Below are 21,960 nucleotides of genomic sequence, written 5' to 3' on the forward strand. Positions count from 1 at the left end.
TCTATGGACCAATACTTCCTAAGTCATCACTTTTTCTGAGCTCTTGGAGCAATGCAAGAATCACCATGTTAAATGAGCCTTCCTTCCAGGTTAGTATTGACAGGATTACAGCCATACCCTATTAAGCAAACAATTGGGGAATTCGGAGATGGATCCAGCAGAGCCTCCTGGTTCCTGAAGAAGGGGCTAGAAGCACAGGACATCAGTGATTTAGAACAGCAACCACACAGATAGACAGGAATGCCAGCACTCTTAGACCTTCCCAGCACAAAGCAGCCAGATCATGCAATGACTGGAATGTGAATCTATCTAGCAATTATGCATCTCTAGCTTGCCATTAACTTCTGGTAGTTGATTCCTGAACTTATTTCAGAGCCACTAAACTGAGATAATGGCAGGAAGAATCCCTCTGGAATTTTATGCAGCCAGAGATGCCCCGATGCAAGCAAATAAACAGAAGTTGAAAGTTCAGTTGTGGAGCTCCACGTTGTCTCTGCTGAGACAAAGAGTTTCTTCAGGAGCCTTGGGCACCTTGGGCAGAGGGAAAGAGCAGAAGATTAAAAGGTCAGAGTCTAAATGGGGAAAAGGAACACAAATCTTAGCAACCAACAGCCCTCTCTTGTTTTCTCAACTGAGTTCCAGGGTTCAGGAACCCACTTAAACAGAGACCAAGGCCTCTTTTTTTGCACACAGAGCAGTATGTGGAATTGTTCTTCAACAGAAAAAAAAGACACGTGTGGCAGCACCTTTAAAAGTAATTGTGTTTTTTTTAATTTTGGCATGAGCTTTTATTGATATAAACCCACTTTTTCAGATGCAGTACAGAATGGTATTAAGGCATCTGGTAGAAAATGCATATTTATACAGTTGTGGATTGTTGTTAACTGCCCTCAAGTCAACTTCAACTCATGGCAACCCTGTGGATGAAGCATCTCCAGAATTCCTTCCCTCAATGGCTCTGCTCAGCTTCTGCAGGCTCAGGCCTGTGGTCTCCCTGACTGAGTCTAACCATCTGGTATGTGGTCTTCCTTTCTTTCTACATATCTCTACCTTTCCCAACATCAATGTTTTTCCTTATAAGACACGCCTTTCATGATGTGTCCAAAGTACAACAGTCTCAATTTTGTCATCCTGGTTTCCATGCTTGATCTGTTCTGGGACCAATTTTTTGTCTTTTTGGCCATCCACAGTATCCTCAGCACTCTTCTCCAGCACATCTCAAATGAGTTTCTTGTCTTTCTAGCAGTTTTCTTCACTGTTTGGCTCTGGCATCCATACATGGTGATGGGGAAGACAATGGCTTGAACTAGCCTTATTTTAGTGTTCAACGTTTTATTGTTGCACTTTAAGATCTTGTCCAGTTCTTTCATAGCTGCCCTTCCTATTCTTGGCTTCTTCTGATTTCTTGACTGCAATATCTGTTCTGTTCGATATTTGATCCAAAGTATGAGAATTCTTTTGCCATTTCAATTTTCTTGTTATCTAGGATGAATTTTTGTAGAACTTCTGTGGTCATTATTTTTGTTTTCCTAATGTTCAGCATTAAGCCTATCCTGATACTTTCCTCCTTGGCCTTCTTCAATAATTGCTCCAGGTCCTTGCTGGTTTCTCCTTCCTCTGATCTTTTCTTCTCCTTTCTCTAAGTCTAAACCTGTTGTGCATATGATATTTTCTGCATGCAAGTTGAATAAATAGTGATAAAATGCAGCCTTGCCTGACCCCTTTGCCAATTGAGAACCATTTTGTTTCTCCATATTCTGTTCTGAAAACAGCCTGTTATTATGTGTACAGGTTACACATCAGGATTATCAGATGTTGTGGCATTCTCATTCCTCTAAGAGCAAATCATAGCTTTTTGTGATCTGTGCAGTAAAAGGCTTTGCTGTAGTCAACAAAGCACAAGCAGATTTTCTTTTGGAATTCTCTGGTTCACTCCATTATCCATCATATGTTTGCAATGTGACACCCAGTGCCTCTTTCTTTCCTGACTCCAGCTTGCACTTTTAGGATTTCTCATTTCATATATAGTAGGAGTCTTTGCTGCAGGAGTTTGAGCATGACTTTGCTTGCATGGCATATTAGTGCAATGGTTCTGTCATTATTGCAGTCTTTTGTGTCTCCTTTTTTGTGGTTGAAAATGTATATTGATAGCTTCCAATATGTGGACCTCTGTTTTGTTTCCCATATTTGTTGGGAAGGGATAGAATGCAATAGAATCCACAAAGTTGCAAATCATGACTGTCACCCTAAATTTTCAAAGGGGTGGCAAGATGATACAGGTCTTTCAGATCTTTACCGTGGTACAGACCAACCATTAAGGCTGGCCTGGGGGCAGAGTCAGGCTGTGGCATGCACATGACGCATGCCCTGATTCTGCCCCCAGGTCACCGTAACACCGAGCATTGCACCACATGGCAGGTGGCATCATGGCGCTCCTCTGGAATACCAAAAAGCCACTGCACTGGCGGCTATGTCACCCTTTTCATGGCGCAGAAAGGAACCGCTATACAGCTCCTTGGTTTGATGTATGAAAGCAATAATCTGTTTAAACCTTGCTTTCAAACATCAACACCGACCACTATAAAGATCTGAAAGACCTGTATTGGCTTGTGCAGCCCTTTGAAAATGTAAGGTGAGAGGCAAATTTTATAGGGATAAGAATTTGGCTTTCAAAGCTGGGGTGTGGGTAGAAACCAAATTTTACAGGAAACTAGTATTTCTGCATCTCCTCTATTCTTCCCAAAGACTGCCAAGGAAAATAGCTCGGCTTTGTTGTTCACAGCATCTCAGCTCACCTCCCAGCCTTCAGATGGCTGCTGTTTCCAGCTATTCTGGCAGATGGACTTCATGTGCCATATTCACTCAGGAACAGGAGCGGGCAGAACATTTGCTGCTTTAGTTCTTTTCAGAGCCAAGAACTCCCTGTATCAAAAGGCCCATTCTCTACTGGAAAAACCAACCATATTGGGAATCCCAGCTGCCAACACTCCAGATAGCACCAAACATGTTATGTCTCACCACTGGGACAATATTTATGAGCCAAAGTGCCTGGCATTTCATCTATAGAGTGTGCAAAGGGAAGATTAATTTCAGAGAATCAGCTGGCTAAGAAGTGGCTAATATCATTTCCAGACAACTAACAAGAAGAACATCATCTCTTTTGATGGGATTTCCATATAGGGCTGTATATTAGGTGAGAGAGCCAGTATAGTTTGGTGGTTTGAGTGTCGAACTATGACCCTGGAAACCATTGTTTGATTTTCTGCTCAGCCATGGAAACTCACTGGGTAACCTTGGGTCTCACACTCTTAGCCCCAGAAAGCCCTGTTACAGGTTCACCTAAAGGCTGCCATAAGTTGGAAAAGACTTGAGGGCACAAAAACACAACACACCACAACTTGTTAGGTGAATATCACAACAACTTGCAGTCTTTGGGGATATCTGTTATGTCTAGCTTATGACATGTACAACCTCAAGGAGAAATCAGGTGGCATAGAGTGGATTTTCCCAACCTGGTGCCCTCCAGGTATTTTGGATATAAATCCCATTATGCCGAGGGTTTATGAGAGTAGATGTCTTCCAAGGTTTGAGAGACAAGCCCTCATGAGGCAAGACGATATGGATCTTGAATCTGCTTCCAGTAGAATCATGCCCTAGCAATCTCCCAGGGTAGGGTGTTTCCAGAAATATAGACTGAGCTTCACCTTCATTAGTTGCTTGGACCACTGGCCTTAATTGCAACATACTACTGAGGGCAGGGAGAGGAAAAATATGCCCATAAAGCATATGGTACATTAAAGAGAAACGCTGATTCAGACAACTAATTCAGAGGCAAATTGCAATGCTTTAAGCCTGTAGAACTTCTCTTTTGACTAGCATGAACAATACAAGGGACTGTCAGGGGCATAATTTGACATGCATGGTCGCCCCATAAGCTGTGAAGTATAGTTAGCTAAAACCTTCTTGTTATTATCTAAAGCTCTCTTGGGTGAGCAACTGAGAATGCATGATAGAAAGCAAAATGGGGAAATGAAAGAATATAGAGCTGGATTACATCTGACACAAAACACTTGCAACACCTTGATCTGACCTGAAAGACTTCTTGCTGAAAGGTTTCCTTGAATCTCCTTAAAATTCCACAGTTTAATAAATGTTGGTTAGTACACAAGAAAAAAAACATTCTAATTGCTCTTTCCAGAATGGCCTAAAAATGAATTTAGAAGCTACAGCAGAAAATAGGTGCAAGAAGGGTGTATTTTAATTTCCCACAAAAGATAATAGGTACATGGGGACCAAACATACAGGAGAATCAGCTGGAGTTTATGACCAGTCACCATGAATTCAATTCTGGACTACCCTTACTAGTTATGTGTAGAAAGCTGCCTTTGTTTATATACTCATTTATTTATTAGCTACTCCTATGAGCTGCCTTTCCTCCAGTTAGTATACATGGCTCTCCCAGTGCATACTCACAACTATGTGAGTTAGATCAGGTTGACAGAAGGTGACTGGCTCAACTTCACCCAATGAATCCATAGAGACTTGAACCCCACGAGTTATACTACCACTTACATATCTGTTCTAGTTGCTGAGTTCAGGCTCTGTGCAATATATAGAAAGAGACATGACAAAGATGTATTCACATCCAGAATACTCAGTTGTTATTTCAAACACACATTAAGGTACACATTGAGCAAATGCATATAGGAGTAAGCCTCTACTGTGACTGGACCCAGTCTCACTAAACATATCTCTTACCTCAAGTGCTCCGTCTGAAGACAGCAACAGAAGCACCAGCCAAACTCCCGGGCCCAGTTCCATCTATTCTGGATGCAGCCCAACATTTGCAGCATCAAGCTCCAACCCACACATATATTGCACAACAGCAATACAGATGGCTGCAGGGAGGGGGAGACCTACTGAGGACAAGTTTGGAGTGGTAAAAGGAATGGATTTGAAATTTATTTGGCAGAAGAAGGCAAGAAAATATATAATGAGCAAGGAATAGTTTGAGAGCTATGAAGACTACTCATCTAGACAAAAGAGAATGGACCAGGAGTCTTGCATTTGTTCATTATATATATTTGCATATACAGAGGACCCTGGGCTTTGGGTCCAAGATCCCCTGTGTATCACAAAATCTGTGTAGGCTCAAGTCCCATTAAATATAATGACATAGCAAAATGGTGTCCCTTATAAAAAATGGGAAATCAAAGTTTGATATTTGAAATTAATACTTTTTTTTAACATTTTCAAACCGTGGATGCTTGAATCCCTGTTTAAAAAATCTGTGCATAAGGAGGGCCGACTGTATATTTATTTCACTACAGAAAAGAATGGATCATTGAAAAGTAGTGGCTAGAGAAAACAAAAGCAAGAAGGAAGGTAGAACAACCCTGTAAGAACTGCAGAAAGAATTATGATCTTTCATATTATAGATTTTTGTGGGAGGATTCTGAGAAAATTAATATGATATTCTGTTTGTGGTTCCTAACAAATCATCTAATGTATAATGCTACACTAACCACTATCTAGAGATCGGAATGAACTTTCCATGGTCCAGTACAGACTGCCGCTTTGTGGCGGCCTGGGACCAAAATTAGGACTTGGGAGAGCAGAGCATCCGCACACTCTGTGCTCTCCCGGCACCATTTTGGGCGCACATGTTCAGATGGTGCATGCGCTGATGACGTGCCTTGTGCGCCACATCCAAATGGGGCGGCGCATAAGACGTTGCTGCGCCGCTCCAGGGCACTAATGGCACCTTGGTAGCAGCACGGAAAGGAGCTGTGTTTCGCAACCACAACCATGTGGTTGCCACGGCAACAATCCGGGGCAGCATCTCGGTGCTCCTTTCTGCCTGTCTGTATTGGGTCTAAGTCTCCATGTTTGAATCACAGCCTCAGTGTACTACTAGAATAGAGGCAGGAGAGATAATGGGCATATGGGCAAATGTGTAAATATCTCCCACCTACTGGGAGTCTCCCTCCCAGGTAGTGGGTAGTGGAGTCTCCCTCCTTGGAGGTCTTCAAACGGAGGCTGGATAGCCATCTGTCGGGGATGCTTTGATTTGGATTTCCTGCATGGCAGGGGGTTGGACTGGATGGCCCTTGCGGTCTCTTCCAACTCTATGATTTTATGATTCTACTGTTTAGCAAAAAACTCATACATATATGATCTCCTGCTTAGCCTATAATCCATTCTAATTCTCTGAAATATTATAAGCCATTCTGCTCATCTTCTAGAACAACACAGGCACTAGAATATATTATAAGCAATTCTGCTCTTCTTCTAGAACAACACTGGCACTATCTATAGATAAGGGAAATGAGGAGAATTCATTTTCTGCTCCAGTCTTTACAGACTAAAAAGTCAGAAAAAAAGATAAATTCAGTCAAGGATATTTGAGAAGTGCATCTGAAGAATCAAATTGAACCGAAGTTTCAGGAGATGCCATTTATTTATTTAATATTTATTAGTAAACTAATATATCATAGACAAAATAAGCATCCCACAACATGAACTAATTAATAAAATAAAATAGATATATAAACATTTTGAAGGTTGTCTTCTACATATTCCATATACTGTATTCCTTCAATTCTGCCTGTTATAACTATGCTTGGTATTTGTATATATTATTCTTATTGTCCTTTTTAACTGGTGTTAAACCTTCTTGATTCTATCTTTAAAAGTTCAACCAATCTATTCTTCCAGTATATATACATACAATAATTACTTTCCAGTCATCCTTGAAACCAATAATTGACATTTATCCCCATTGGCTTTTCATTGGCTGAAAAGTAGCCAATGCAACTCTAATTTGAGGAGAAAAGGGATGAACGAAGGGAAAGGACGGTTAGACTAACATCGATTTTGGATCAGCTGGTGAAAAGCCTTATTAAAGAAATAATTATATATCTAGAAGGAAATGGCATGCTAAGGAAGAATCAGTGTAGCTTCTGCAAAAAGAAGTTCTGCCTCAGACCTTTACAATTCTTTGAGGGAATCAACAAATTGATTCTCCCTCTAAAATTAGCTGATCATCTAAAGGGGCTTTTGACATGAAATATGCCTGCCTAAACATAGGCTGCCTCCACACAGCAGAAATAATGCAATTTGACACTACTTTAACTGTCATGACTCATGAATTCTTCAAATTGTAGTTTTATGAAACATTTAGCCTTCTCTGTCAGCGCTCTGGTGCCACAACTACTATTCCCAGAATTCCACAGCGCTGAGTCAAACTGGATTACTTCTGCAATGCAGATGCAGCCTTAGTCTTCATGAAGAGGCTTGTCCATTAAATTCTGCTAACTGTTTTAAAAAAAGGAAGCACAGGATAGCCACCAAAAGAGAATTCTCACAACGGAAGGAAGGAAGCAGCAAAGTGCTATGGGTCGCTACCAGAACCATTTCTATTGCACAGAAGCAAGGACTAAAAAGTAGAGAACCCTAGGGATTATGGGGTAGAAATAGCACAGAACTTCAAAATATACCTAAAAGCAGTTGGTGGCAGGGGGGAGCAACATGGGGAGAAGGCCAGAGCTTTCATGCCCTCATTGTGTGCTCTGCATTAGGGCAGTGGTTCTCCAATAGTGGATGGAGAGGGACCTGCAGCAGGGGCATGAGAACTGCTCAAGGGAGGCCATGAGACTTGGAGGCTCTGATCCCTACTCCTACTTCTCTTCCCAAACTTTTTATGTATAAAATTTACAAATGCATTGAGTTAAATACTGAATTTACTTAAATAAAACTGTTCTAATTTGAACAATTTCCTAAAATGTTAAAACATGAATACACATGAATGTGTAAAAGAAAACACATACACAAAATAAACAAAATGTTTTTTATTCATATACTATGGCAAGTTGGGGGGATGACATCTGCATGAAGGTGTAATGGGGAGTACCAAGGATAAAAAGCTGCAGAGTACCACTGCATTCGAACATCTAGTTGTCCATGGCTAGAAACAAGATACTGGGCTAGCCAGGCCTTTGATGTAATTCAGCAGAGAATTTTTTACACTCAGAACCTGGAAGAGTTACTTTTTGGGGAAACAACTCTCATAATTCCCCAGCCATCATGTTGGCCAGAGATTCAGGGAACTCTGCACCAAACAAATAACCTTTAGAAGATCTAGTCTAAATCATTCTTTATCCCAATCTGTTATCCTATGACAATGGCTCAACACTAGCACCTCCCAGGTAAACCCATGCACACTGAATCCCACAGCGAATGCCAAGTTGGCACTACGGGTCTACATACTTTTCTTTCATAACTCCAAACACTCTCTTTGCTAAGCAGATAACTAGTTATGGAACTGAAAATCCCTGCTAATATGCTAATATGCTGGCGTCCACAGATGGATCTCTGGACTAACCTTTGGCACACAAAGCCACGTTGGGAAGGCTGAACTCTCTGTCCTCCTTCCCCTCCCTAGCAAGAGACGTCAGGAATTTCTCAGTTTCCCAGTCCTATCATGCATACACTACATGGATGGTTGTCTCTGGGCAGAGATACAACCACAAATAAAGATGCAATGTGTGATGTTGCCATCCACGAACCTTACCCAGCAATCTGAAACTAAGAAAGCTGCCTGGACATCAGGTGTCAAAATGCAGCTCTCAGCAAGCACCCAAGAAACTTTAGTCCAGTACTGGCCATGACACAGGAGAATCCCCATTTAAAACAGGTGGTCAGACCAGGATAACATTCCTATGCAAGTCGGTCAAACAGACTGTTTGCCCATGATGAAAACAGCACAGTTTTAAAAAGTAGGTAAGGAAGTCAGACCAGGGCTTAGTTGCTTCTGGTATGGATGAAGACATATTGAGCACTGTAATACGTTTTGCATAATTGCAAACTTCATCAAGCTCCCAAGAATTAAGGGGTTCTTGTATGTGGAGTTTGACAATGTATACCAGTAGAGAGAAGTGTTTCCCACGGTTAGACAAGAGCTCCTGGGTATTTCAGCAGAACTGTGGCATGCTCTCTCATCATTTAAGGAACTACTGTATTGTATCATACTAACCACCCTGCCCCAAATCAATAGGACCATAGGGTGTATATATACATGCTATTGATTTGGGCACACAACCGCATGCCACAGTGGTTTTATATTTGTTCTTATGCAAGGATCTTTCAGTAGTGCACATTATGTTCTACACAGAGATCACTCATCCAGTTACTGGACTGATCCACAACCTGCTCCTCTTCAATATACAAAGACAACTATGGCACACATGTGTACAGGGGACTTTTGAAGTGTTAAGAAGTGCATGTAGGTTGCACCCAACAAACCCACCAAGCCAGAGAACAATTATATAAGCAACAACTTTAACCCTGAGAACGCCAGATCAGCCTTCCCTAATCTGATGGCCTCTAGATGTCTTGTATTACAGCCAACACCTGTCTTCCCAGTCACTGGCTGTGCTGGATGAAGATGATGGGAGTTGCAGTCTACACATTTAGAAGATACACAACTAGGAAAGGCAGGCCTAGACAGCCTAGTATGTTAGTTAAATATCATTTCAACCAGGACACACAAATTCCTTCAGAAATTAACTCAAGTCTTCGGCTTTCTCCATCTGAGAGGCAGTCTAGAATTACTACTTAGGCAGTTCAGATTTTTTATAGGTCACAAAGCTTCTCAACCACATACCTGTGGGTACATGCACAGAATTCATACTGCGTAAGTCATCATCACTATCACACATAGAACACAGCAATACAGCTGCTAGGCCATAGGCTTCTCAAAGCAAAATATGTGTTTTTCATTGGGTAATAAATAAATATTTCTTGGTGGGAATTTGGGCAAGAAAAAGAAACTAGGGCCTGTTACAGACAGCCAAAATAAAGCTGCTTCGAGTCACAGTGGAGGTATGGTGTTTCAATGAGCCCTAAGGACTGGAGTGTGGCTTTGGTGTGGCTTCTGGACTCTTAGGACACATACATCATTGAAACACCATACCTCCACTGTGACTTGAAGCAGCTTTATTTTGGCTGTCTGTAACAGGCCTAGTTGTCCCGTATGAATCGCAGGGGATCCGTTCCGGACATCACCACCTCATGAATTGGAAAAATTGCTGATATTGGGGTCCACTGATTTCAATGGCTGTGTGCTCCCATGGGTGGGCATGCCATTTTGTTCCCTTGCCATCCGTGAGTAATCAAGACCACGGATCCCAATCTGTGAACGGGGAGGGACAACTGTAGTTCAATTCTCTGCTCAAGTTACTGAGCTCCCTGGAAAGCCTTGGTCAAATAATTACTTGTTTGCCTATGCTACCATACAGGGTTGGTTGGATATTTACATCCTAGGCTTAACAAAGTTCTTGAAGTAGTCTCTAATGTGTTTAAATAGAATAGATGGATCACTACTAAAGCAAAGATAAAGGAACCTTTTGGAGATACACTAATGAAAGAGAAGAGTAGCAAAATCAATAGCCTCTCAACTGAAAAATTAAGTCATTGAGAAGTGAAGAATGCTACTCAAAACTTGTTGGAGAAAGAGAGGTACTAATATGAAGAAATTCGGAAGAGAAAGAGGAGATCATAGAAGCCTTACTACTGAGATAAAGTGCAGCCATGAGAGAGGAGAGAGCAGTGGCAGAGGAAGGTATCTTTGCTCTTCTCCCTCAACTGTCAACTCTCAACTTGGATGTCATTATATGTCTTTAAATCAACTGACTTATAGCGATGCTACCATTGGGTTTTCTTGGTGATACCTGTTCAGAGGACGTTTGCTACTACGCTCCTTCTAGGCTAAGAGTGTGTCTCCCAGGGGAGTTCCATGGACCAGTGGGGACTTGAACCTTGCTCTCCGTGAGTCCAGCACTCAAACTACTACACCATGCTAGCTTTCAACACGAGGAGATTTGGGAGAGAAAGAGGAGATACTAGTCTTGGTGGTCGAAGTGCAGCTGGGTGAGGTAAGTGGGCAGAGGAGGATACCGCTCGCTGCCTTTCTCCCTCAACTGTCAACCAGAGGCAGCTATTCCAGACACGTGTCCCAAACTTTGGTCCTCTAGATGTTTTGGACTCCAGCTCCCAGACAGGGACGTAGCCAAGAGGGGGGGGGTTCTTGGGGTCCGGACCCCCCCTTCCATTAGAAAAATGAATGGTGTGTGCTGCTGCGCCGCCACACCCAAGCCCCATTATAATGGTGGCACTTAGTCTGGACCCCCCCCTTCCCAAAATCCTAGCTACATCCCTGTCCCAGAACTCCTGACTGATGGCCAAGTTGACTGGGGCTTCTGGGAATCGAAGTCCAAAACACCTGAGTGACTAAAGTCTGGGAACCACTGGTTTAAAACACTTGAGCCTAGCTGGTCCTTTCTAATAAGTGCAGCTACCTTTTGGCTCCTGCTTCTCCCTCCCTTGTTCTTGCTTAAGGCTGGAAGTCTGAAGGAGGACCACTATAGAAGCCAGCCGCTGTGAGCCCCTCTCTTTTCCCCTCCTAAAGAGCGGCAAGGAATGCTTGAAAACAAACAAGCAAGCAATAACCACTGCGGTTGTTCTGCAGAGGCAGGCTGCCTTCTCTCCCCTGGGTTAGGCTCAGGGCCTGCCTTGCTTGCGCAATGCCACTCTCACAACCGCTCCGCTCTGGGCCCACAACAAACTCCGACTCCCAGAAGGCCATAGCCTTGAGCCAAGACACAGTTAAAGCGGTACCAAAGCGGATGCAGCCCTCTCCTTCTGGGCCTTACTCACAATGCACTCCCGGACCCTCTCGTGGAAGAGCTGCTCCCGTGCGGAGAGGCCGTCGTGTTCCCCCGCGGCGTCCATCCCCCGGTCAGCATGGCTGAAGGCGAGCAGGGCGGCTGGCAGGGGCGCCGCGGCGGGGAAGAGCGGGGGACGGGGCTCCCAAAACCCCAGCGTCGGCGCCACAGTGGCTTCCCGTTCCTTCGTTACCAGTCACGCGTTCCTCCTCGTTACAGCGCCCCCGCCGAAGGAGCAACGCGTTCCATTCTTAAAGGCGCAGGACGCACTCCAGCCCCACAACAACCGACTTCTTCAGGCAGCGCAGCGCAAAGGAAAGGGAAGCGCTCCCGTCCCCTGACCCCTTCCGCACTGCGAGGCGCCGATTGGTTGCAAAAAACCTGAGCCCAAGGAGCGCTTTTCATTCGCTGAAGAAGGGGGGCCGAGCTCAACGGGATTGGCTGAGCTCCACGTCCATTATGACGCAGGCAGCCACTCAGCGTCGTCGACGGAGCAGTGACGGTGAGGCCGCGTCTTTGTTTTTCCTCAGTCTGGCTCTGTAGACCAGTGTTCCCCAAACTGTGCTCTTTAAGGGGTTTTGGACTCCAGCTCCCAGAATCCTAGACTATCGGGCAACATGGCTGAGGCTTCTGGGAGCTGAAGTCCAAATCTCTTAAAGGGCACAGTTTGGGGAACATGGCTGTAGACGTTTCGGCAGAGGCAACGATCGTCCCGCGACCTCCCAGGGGTTGAGAGGAACCAGGCCGTTGTAAAGCTAGGGCACCAGCATCTGTGTTGCGGAAATAATCCGGTTTGACATCGCGTTAACTGCCCTGGCTCCATGCTGTGGAATTCTGATTACACTTCCTAGAATTCAACAGCATCATGGAGCCATGGCAGTTAAAGCGTTGTCAAACCGGATTATTTCTGCAGTGCAGACCCAGCCTAAGGTCCCAAACATATTGTAGAAATAATCCAGTTTGAGACCGCTTTAGCTGCCCTGGCTCAGTGGTAGGGAATCCTGGGAATTGGAGTTGGTTGTGGCAGCAGCGCTCTCTCTGACAGAGAAGGCTCAATGTTTCACAAAACTACAGTTCCCAGAATTTCCTAGCACTGAGCCAGGGCAGTTAAAGCAGCCTCAAACTGGATTATTTCTGCAGTGCAGACACAGCCTAAGTCCTTGTGATTTAAGTATGGAAAGGGCTGAGTGCTCTGAAGAAGAACAAAGGATGAATCCCAGAGGGAAGTCCGCTGAATTCACATTGCTGCCACACTGCAGAAATAAAGCAGTGTGAGACCACTCTAACTGCCTTGGCTCAATGTTAAGGAATTCTGGGATTTGTAGTTTGCTCTCTAACAAGGAAGGCTGACCAGCTCGCAAAACTACAAATCCTGCGATTCCATAGCAGTTCAAGTGGTGTCAAACTACTTTATTTCTGCTGTATAGACACAACCTCAGAGCTCATGTGGTGCAGTAATAATAATAATAATAATAATAATAATTTGTTTTATTTATATACCGCTATTCCAAAGATCATAGCGGTGAACAGCAAGTAAGCTAATTTGCCCCCAACAGTCTGGGTACTCATTGTAGCGACCTTGGAAGGATGCAAGCCTGAGTCGAGCTTGGGCCCTTGTCCCTCCATATTCATTAGGGTTAGGGGCAGAAGACCACTGTGAATTTGGAAAAACCGCAAATAAGAAAAGCCCCCCGTTTTTACCTGAGAGGACACCTCTCTAGGAATCTCTGGGTCCTACAGTGAAACGTCCGACAGACACTGACCATAGAACTGCACTGGAGGAGCTACAAAGGCCTAGTAGAGCATTCTCTCAGGAATCTCTAGGTCCTCCAGTGCTACTTTTAGTTAAAGTTGACCATAGAGTAGCACTAGAGGAGCTAGATATTCCTAGAGAGAACATATTAACCAAATCCTTGAATAATCAAATCTCCAAATATCAAACCTGCAAATATGGAGGAATGAGTGTAGTTTGAATTTTACACTACAGGTCTGGAGAGCAGGATTAGAATCCTGGCTCTGCTAAGAAAACCCACTGGGCTACCTTGGGCAAGTCACATTCTCTCAGACTCAGAGTATGGCAAAGGCAAGCACCCTCTGAACAAATCTTGCCAAAAAAACTCCATGATAGGTTCGCCTTGGGGTCACCATAAGTCTAGGGTTGCCATAAGTAAGTACCTCCAAACCGGGACAAATGTAGGGCAACATTTTCAAATGTAGGGCACATTTTTTTAAAATGGAGGACACGCAAAAATTTTTTGATGATTTCTTTAAAAATTTCATATAAATGCATGTTTCTTAGGCATGATCAAAATGGAGGACATTTGGCATTATTCCTAGACAGATGGCAGAAATGTGCTTCCCTTTCTGGCCAAAAACCAGAAGAGGAGGAAGAGTGGAAGAAGCAGAGGAGGAGGAAGAGGAGAAGAAGAAAAGGAGGAAGAAGCGGAGGAGGAAGAGGGGAAAAGGAGGAGGAGGAAGAAGAGGAAGAAAAAGGGAAGGAAGAGGGGAAGGATGAGGTGGAGAAGAAGAAGAGGAGGAGGAGGAAGAAGAGGAGGAGGAGAGGAAGAAGAAGAGGAGGAGGAAGAAGATGAAGAAGAAGAGGAAGAAGAGGGGGAGGAGAGGAGGCAGAAGAAGAGGAGGAGGAGGAGGGGTAAAGGAGGAGGAGGAAGTAGAGGAAGAAAAAGGGGAGGAAGAGGGGAAGGATGAGGTGGAGAAGAAGAGGAGGAGGAGGAAGAAGAGGAAAGGCTCTTTCCCCTGCCTGGCCGCCTCCCTGGCCGGCGGAGGACGCGGCAAGGCAGGGGAAAAGGGCTTCGCCTCAGCAAAGCCCTTTTCCCCCGTCAGGCCACCTCCGTCGCCAGCAGAGGAGGCCAAGCAGGGAACGGGCCTCGCTGAGGCAAGGCTCCTTTCCCTGTCTGGCGTCCGTCGCGGGGGGGGGGGATCCCAGGGACGGGGCCAAACCGGGGCGGGACCGTGCAGACCCGCCCCAAACTGGGAAAGTCCCGCCCCCTACATAAATCAGAAATGACTTGAAGGAACACGATAACAACAACAAGAAGACACATCCTCCTCAGTCCTCTGTGCATTTCTTCACACTACACTGACAGAACTGTGTTGTATCTTGTCATTGTGAGAAAGGGGTTGTAGTGCCAGAACCCCAAGGACAGGGACCCCTGTGCAAGTGGTCCCCAAACTGTGCCCTTTAAGAGATTTGGACTTCAGCTCCCTGAAGCCTCGGCCATGTTGGCCAATAGTCTGGGATTCTGGGAGCTGAAGTCCAAAATCCCTTAAAGAGCACCGTTTTCAAGAACACAGCAATGGCTTCTTGAGCACATCCACACACATGCAACACAATCATAGTGCTGTGATTTCACTTTAACTGCCAAAGCAACATCCTATGAAATCCTGGAGTTTGTAGTCTGGTGAGGCAGTAGAGAGCAATGCTACTCAAAGTGGTGGTCCCTGGTCTCCTTCCAGTCCCCAAGCCATTAGCTGCTGGTCCTTGGGAAGTTTCCTGGGCAGAAAGAAACAATTGTAGGAAATGGGCACAAATATAGCAGCAGTCCCTATGTTCATTCAAGTGACCAGGACTGTATTTGTACCCATTTCCTATAATTATTTCTCCTCTGGAAACTCCCCAGAGACCAGCAGCCAATGGCTTGGGGGATGGGAAAAAACAATGGCTGGTCTCCCAAATCAGACAACAACAACAATGTTCCAAAACACACTGCAGAAATAATCCAGTTTGAGACTGCTCTAATTGTCCTGACTCAGTGTTAGGAAATCCTGGGAACTGTAGTTTATCATGGCACCAGAGCTCTCTGACTGTGGGGCCTTTTACCCCGGATTAGAAATCAAATCTTGCATGAGAAGTTCATATTGACCCCAAATTTATCACAAGCGAATCAGAGGCTTCCACAACCGTTTCGGGGCAAATGCCCTTTGGCACGGGTCTTTTCAACTCGGAGAAAAAGCTGTTTCTTTTTAAAAAACCCAGGTTCGGCGAATATGAACTTGCCCCCAGTCATGATCGGGTCAAGTTCATGGGAGAGGTTTAGGTCAGAGGAAGGGCAGAGGGCAGAGCATTCCCTCCCCTTCATCGGAGGAGGAGGAGGAGGAAGGAGCCAGGGGAAAGCAGGGGGCCATGGAGGGCAATCAAGAGCAGGACCAGGAGGAGAAGGAAGGAGCCAAAGGGTGCCAGGAGAATCGGGGATGGAGGAGGAGCAGGAGGAGGAGAAGGATGAAAAGCTGGGGGAGAGAAGGGGGCCATTGAGGGCAATCAGGGTAACGGAGCAGGAGGAGGTTCAGGGCAGGTCAGAGGGAAGGCACTGAATGGAGCAAGCCCTTTCTCTCTTTTTTTAATTTTTTAAAATTATTTTTTGCAGACTATGCGGATGTTTTTAGCTTCAGGTAGATATATATAGAGAGAGATAGAATGTTGCTGACTGCCTGTTTCCCTTTCCCTTTCATTTCTGCTTCCAGCAGCAAGGCCCTTTGCAAAAGGCATTTGCAAGGCTTTTTTTCTATGCAAATGCTACAATGAGAATGTTACAAACGTTGCTCTTTCCAATTTGGCAAATTGATGCTTTTGCTACTGTCTGTAAGGAATTCAGGGGTAGCTGAGGGACAGCAATGGATGCTGGCATTTCTGGCATTCCGAGGTGAGGAATTATTTATTATTATTATTATTATTATTATTATTATTATTATTATTATTGGGCATTCTGGGGTGGCAAGGAGGGAGGATGCAGGATGCAGAAATGGCATTAGATTATATTTTGGGGCAAATGGGGCCAAGGGAAGATCCATGACCTGCAGTGACCCAAATCCCCACAACGGGGCCAAGGGAAGATCTATGACCTGCAGTGACCCAAATCCCTACAACACAAACATAGACACAGGAGGTTTTTAGGTTTGAAAAATGTGCGCATACTGGGCACCTTTTTTTTAAAGGAGGGGGGGAGGGGTAATCACCCATCCGGTTGGCCAATTGCTGTAAGAAACATCACCTTTACGAAAGCGGAAGAGAATTTGGGAGCAGCAATGGCGTCCAGGGGTAAATAACCCCGATTAAGGTATTTCGTAGTCAGCACTTGCTTCCGGAGGGATTGGGGGGAGGGGGCCCGATTCTGCTTGGTTCCATCCAGGGCAAATAGCTCAGTCTGAATGGGCCCAGAGGAGGCTAAATGTCTCACAAAACTACAGTTCTGAGAATTCCCTATCATTGAGCCAAGGCAGTTAAAGCAGTCTCAAAGTGGATTATTTCTGCAATTTATTTTGGACCAGTGTTTACTTATAATGCCCCTTTTGCCAAAAGGTGGAACCTCGATATACATAACCAAGGACAAAACAAAGTAAACACAGTCATATACTAAAGGTAGAATCCCCACCACCCCACCAATTGCTACTCATCTCATCGGCCTCAGGAACACTCAGCAGCTTAATCCATCAATTTAATCCAAATTAAAGAGGAAGGTCTTCAGCCCTTTATGAAAATGGGTAAGATACTCCTCCAGCTGAAGATGCAAAGGAAGACTTTTCCACAGAGCCAGGCCCTGAAAGGCTTGCAGCCTTGACAGAATTGTACACTTTGGTGGAACCATCAATAATCCTTAACCTATTTGGAGAGATAACAGGTCTTCAAATTAATTGGAATAAATCAGAAATGATGTTATTTAATTAAACAAAAAAAGAAGAATTGGAGTTTATGAAACAAAAAGAGTTAGGGATAAGAATAAAAAATAATATAAAATATTTAGGAATTAATATAACAAAATAATTAAAAGAAATGGAAGGGAACATTTTTTATAGAAAGAAGTTGAAAAGAAATTAGTAGAATATAAGAAAATTCAGTTATCATGGTTTGGAAGAATAGCATTAGTCAAAATGAAAATTTTACCAAAATGAAATTTTTTATTTAGAATGACACCACTAAAAATATCAGAGGTAGAATTAAGTAAATGGCAACAGTTATTAAATGTATATTGTAATGGAGGAAAAATAAGTAGATTAAATAAACAATTTTGGTAAGAGTCTCAGAAAAAAGGAGGGTTAGGCCTCCCTAATATAAAAGTATATTATGAACCTACCACTTAAGATATGTAATAGAAGGTATGTTGGATGTACCAGATTTGGATTGGTTAGAAATGGGGGGAAAAGAGATAGATATGAAAATAGAGAATTTTTTTAAAAAAGAAATTAGTAGCAAAGAAATTAAAGAAATTGAAAACCCATTTATGAAAAATATATTAGAAATTTGGAATAAATATAAAAAAGGATTAATGAATGAAAACTCAATGATAACACCAATAATAATGGAAAAATCTTTCCCAAAAAATTTAAAAGATTTATTAGTTAAAGGAAAGGAAAATAGATAAAATAGAAAATTGGATGGAATTAAAAATAGGAAAAGAAAATATAAAAGAAAAACTTAGGGGAATAAATATGTCCTGGTTAAATTTTATGCAAATAGAATAATGGTTTAAAAATTGGAAGGAAAAAAATATAGAAAAAAGGAAAATATACACAATTTGAACAAATAGTTCAGAAAGGAAAAGAAATGGAGGAAAATGAAAATATGGAAGGTATAACTAGTAAAATTTATAAAATATTAATGGAGAATAAGAGGAAAAAATTAAATTATTTTAAAAGAAATATGGGAAGATGAATTAGGATGTAAAATTTGTGATAATGAATGGAATAAGATTTGGGAACAAAGACATTTGAAAAATTTATTGGTGCGAATTAAGGAAAATTATTATAAATTGATCTGGAAATGGTATTTGACACCAGTGAGACTACATATTATAAACAAAGATAATTCAAAATATTGTTGGAGAGGCTGTCAGGAAGTAGGATCATATCTACATATGTGGTGGCAATGTAAATATGTACAAAAATTTTGGGAAATAGTAATATTAGAGATAGAAAATATTATGAATATAAAGATAGATAGAAAACCAAACATAGTATTGTTATCAATATACAATGAAGTAGAATGGAAAGAAGAAAAAAAACCTTGTAACAAATTTGTTTACTGCTGTGCGATTATCATAGCAAGAAAATGGAAAACAAAAATAAATATGAAATTGGAGGATTGGTATAAAGAAGTTTGGAAGTTAGCAATTAATGATAAATTAACATGTAAATTGAAAGTAAAAAAGGATTATGGAAAAGAAATGATTTTGATGAAATATGGAAAAATTTTTATTGAAAATATACTAAGAAAAGAAGATGGGAAACTACCTCCACAGGAGGAATTAAAATTTTGGATGGAGTATAAAGAAGGGAATGGCTCCGGGGGTGGGGTGCACTGAGGGGATATTTAGGGGGTTTTTTGGTTAAAAAATGAATAAGATGTAAAAGTACATATATGTATGGAAAGAACATTAAATCTGTTTTGTTTTGTAAAATCTCAAAAATACTAAATAAATAAAAAATAATAATCCTTAACCTGTGATTTTTAAGTTTCTAGATGGTTCAAATGATTAAGAAGGGAAATGATAGCCCTGTTTAATTATTTGAAGAGGTGTCTTATTGAGGATGGAGCAAGCTAGTTTTCTGCTGCTCCAGAGAACAGGACCCGGAACAATGGATGCAAGCTGCAGGAAAAGAGATTCTACCTCAACATTATGATGAAGTGACCAGGGATGGCATCTCTCCTCTTGATGCTTGTCTGGACTTGGTAATGGGCTGGATGAGGGAAAACAGACTCATACTGAATCCAGAGAAAACGGAAGTACTTGTGCTAGGTTCCCCAGGTCCAGGTTTGGAGATTTGTCCACTTGTCCTAGATGGGGTCACGCTTCCCCTGAAGGACTCTGTTCGCAGTCTGGGGGTGCTCCTGGACTCGTCGCTTCACCTTACATCTCAGGTGGATGCGACGGTCAGGAGTACCTGTTATCAGCTTCGGTTGATACGCCAGCTGCGACCCTACCTGGGCCGGGGGGACCTTGAAACAGTGGTACACGCTCTGGTAACCTCTCATTTGGATTTCTGCAATGCGCTTTACATGGGGCAACCCTTGTACCAAACCCGGAAGCTTCAACTGGTCCAGAATATAGCAGCAAGGCTGGTCACCGGTACTTAAAGATCTACATTGGCTGCCTATTCGCTTCCGGGCACAATACAAGGTGTTGGTTATCACCTATAAAGCCCTAAATGGCTTGGGCCCAGGGTACTTAGAGGACCGCCTCTCTCCATATAATCCGCCCCGCACTCTCAGATCGGGTGATAAACATCTAAGAGTTCCAGATGCTAGATGAGCCATCACTACACAAAGGGCCTTTTCCACCTCGGCCCCTAAGCTCTGGAACTCGATCCCCAACGAGCTCTGCTCGACCCCCTCCCTAGCCCAATTTTAAAAAGGGCTTGTCAGAGGGTGGAGGAGGGAGATCAGTCGGGTTGGGATCCCGCCGTGGAAGACGACGCCCTTGAGGACCCTGGAGGAACCCCGAGGGAAGAAGGAGGGCCAGCTAAGGGCGAAGCAGCTGGGCCTCGGGTGGAGGGGGTGGGGTCAAGGGAAAGAAAAGGAGAGATGCGGGGGGAAGAAGGGGGAAAGAGGAAGCAGGAAGACCGCTGGAGACGCTGCGCGGGTGGGAAGAGACGGGCTACGAGGCCGGGATAGAAGCTCGGGTGAATGAGGCCTTGACGGCCGAAATTAATCGGCGGCACTTTCGGGGCCATAGAACTGGCCCAGGAAGAAGAGTGGAAGTCCGACCCCTGGTGGAAAGCTGGTGGCCACCACATCCTACAGGCTCTGACCCCGAGCCTTATCTAGCCCACCCTGTGCTTCATCCAGGGCCCCGCCTGTTGTGGGATATTCGGGGAAGGAGTGCTTCGACCGCTCGGGAAGCCTTGGGCCGGGCACGTTGCGAGGTACTGGACGCCCAAGAGAGCACTGACCCAGGAGAACTGTGAGCCTAAAGGGTGAAGTAACCCGGGCCGGACTTTATACCCAGAGAGAGACTTAAGTTTGATGTTTTGAGAAAGGGCAGTGAAGAAACTTGCCTGTTGTTGTTGCCCTTGGGCATACTTCAGTTGTGTTCCATTAAAAGTTGTTGCAGCATCACCCCGCTTCCGTCTATTTGTCATGGAACCCATGGGACCTCCACCTCCTCCCTCAGAGGGGACAAGGGGGCCGGTGACAGGGCTGAAAACGTATCTTTTCAAACAGGCATACCCCCAATAGCCCTGTTGTGATCCCTCTCCCCCTCACCGTTGTTACAATTGCTGCTAGCTTGGAATTGTTATTGTTGTTGTTTTATATAATGTTTTATATGGTGTAGTTGTAAATTTCTGACAATGTTTTTATTGTAAATTGTATGTTGTTGGATTGGAAGATCCACCATTGTAACCCGCCTTGATCTCTGGAAAGGCGGGCTAGAAATAAAGCTTTTATTTTATTTATTATTATTATTAGGAGGAACTTCCTGAGTAAGAGCTGTTCACCAGCGGAACACACTTGAGAGTGGTGGAGTCTCCTTCTTTGGAGGTCTTTAAATTAGAGGCTGGATGGCCATCTGCCAGGGATGCTTTGATTGTGATTTCCTGCATGACAGAATGGCGTTGGACTGGATGGCCCCTTGTGGCCTCTTCCAACTCTATTATTCTATGATTCTACGATTCTATGTTTCTATGCTAGCCAAGCTGCCAAATACTGAGGGAGATTCTTAGGTGGGGGTTCTGAAGTGCCCTCCCTAAATGGCAAGGAAAGCCAGCATGGTGTAGTGGTCTGAGTGCTGGACTATGACTCTAGAGATTAGGGTTCAGTTCCTTGCTTGGTCATGGAAACTCACTGGATGACCTTGGACAACACACAGTCTCAGTGCATGACAGTGGCAAACCCCCTATGAAGAAACGTGCCAAGCAAACTTAGCAATAGGTTCACCTCAGGCAGGGACGTAGCTAGGATTTTAGGAAGGGGGGGGGGGGTCCAGACTAAGTGCCACCATTATAATGGGGCTTGGGTGTGGCGGCGCAGCAGCACACACCATTCATTTTTTTAATGGAAGGGGGGGTCCGGACCCCAAGAACCCCCCCCTTGGCTACGTCCCTGCCTCAGGGTTGCCATAAGTTGGAAATGACCTGAAGGCACACAACAGCAATAACTGCCATTCCCAGGATGATGCTGGAGAAGAGTCAGGAATAAACTCTTCTAGAACATGGCCACATAGCCCGAAAATCCCACAAAAAACTATGGAGGCCAGCCATGAAAGCCTTTGACTTCATAAAAAGTAGA

General features: G+C 43.8%; 1 protein-coding gene across 1 annotated transcript in view; it reads right to left on the reverse strand.

The window, feature by feature from the left end:
* LMBR1L (limb development membrane protein 1 like) overlaps window positions 1-12,054 on the reverse strand; it is a 38,458-nt gene extending 26,404 nt beyond the window's left edge. Inside the window, exon 1 of the mRNA XM_089477562.1 lies at window positions 11,716-12,054. Within this exon, the coding sequence (XP_089333688.1) occupies window positions 11,716-11,790 (75 nt within the window). The 5' untranslated portion in view covers window positions 11,791-12,054. The remainder of the gene's footprint in view (window positions 1-11,715) is intronic.
* Between the last annotated feature and the right edge of the window lie 9,906 nt (window positions 12,055-21,960).

Source organism: Sceloporus occidentalis, unplaced genomic scaffold, assembly GCF_023333645.1.
Source record: "Sceloporus occidentalis isolate IW3139 unplaced genomic scaffold, rSceOcc1.0.p SCAF_1, whole genome shotgun sequence".
Classification (NCBI taxonomy): Eukaryota; Metazoa; Chordata; class Lepidosauria; order Squamata; family Phrynosomatidae; genus Sceloporus; species Sceloporus occidentalis.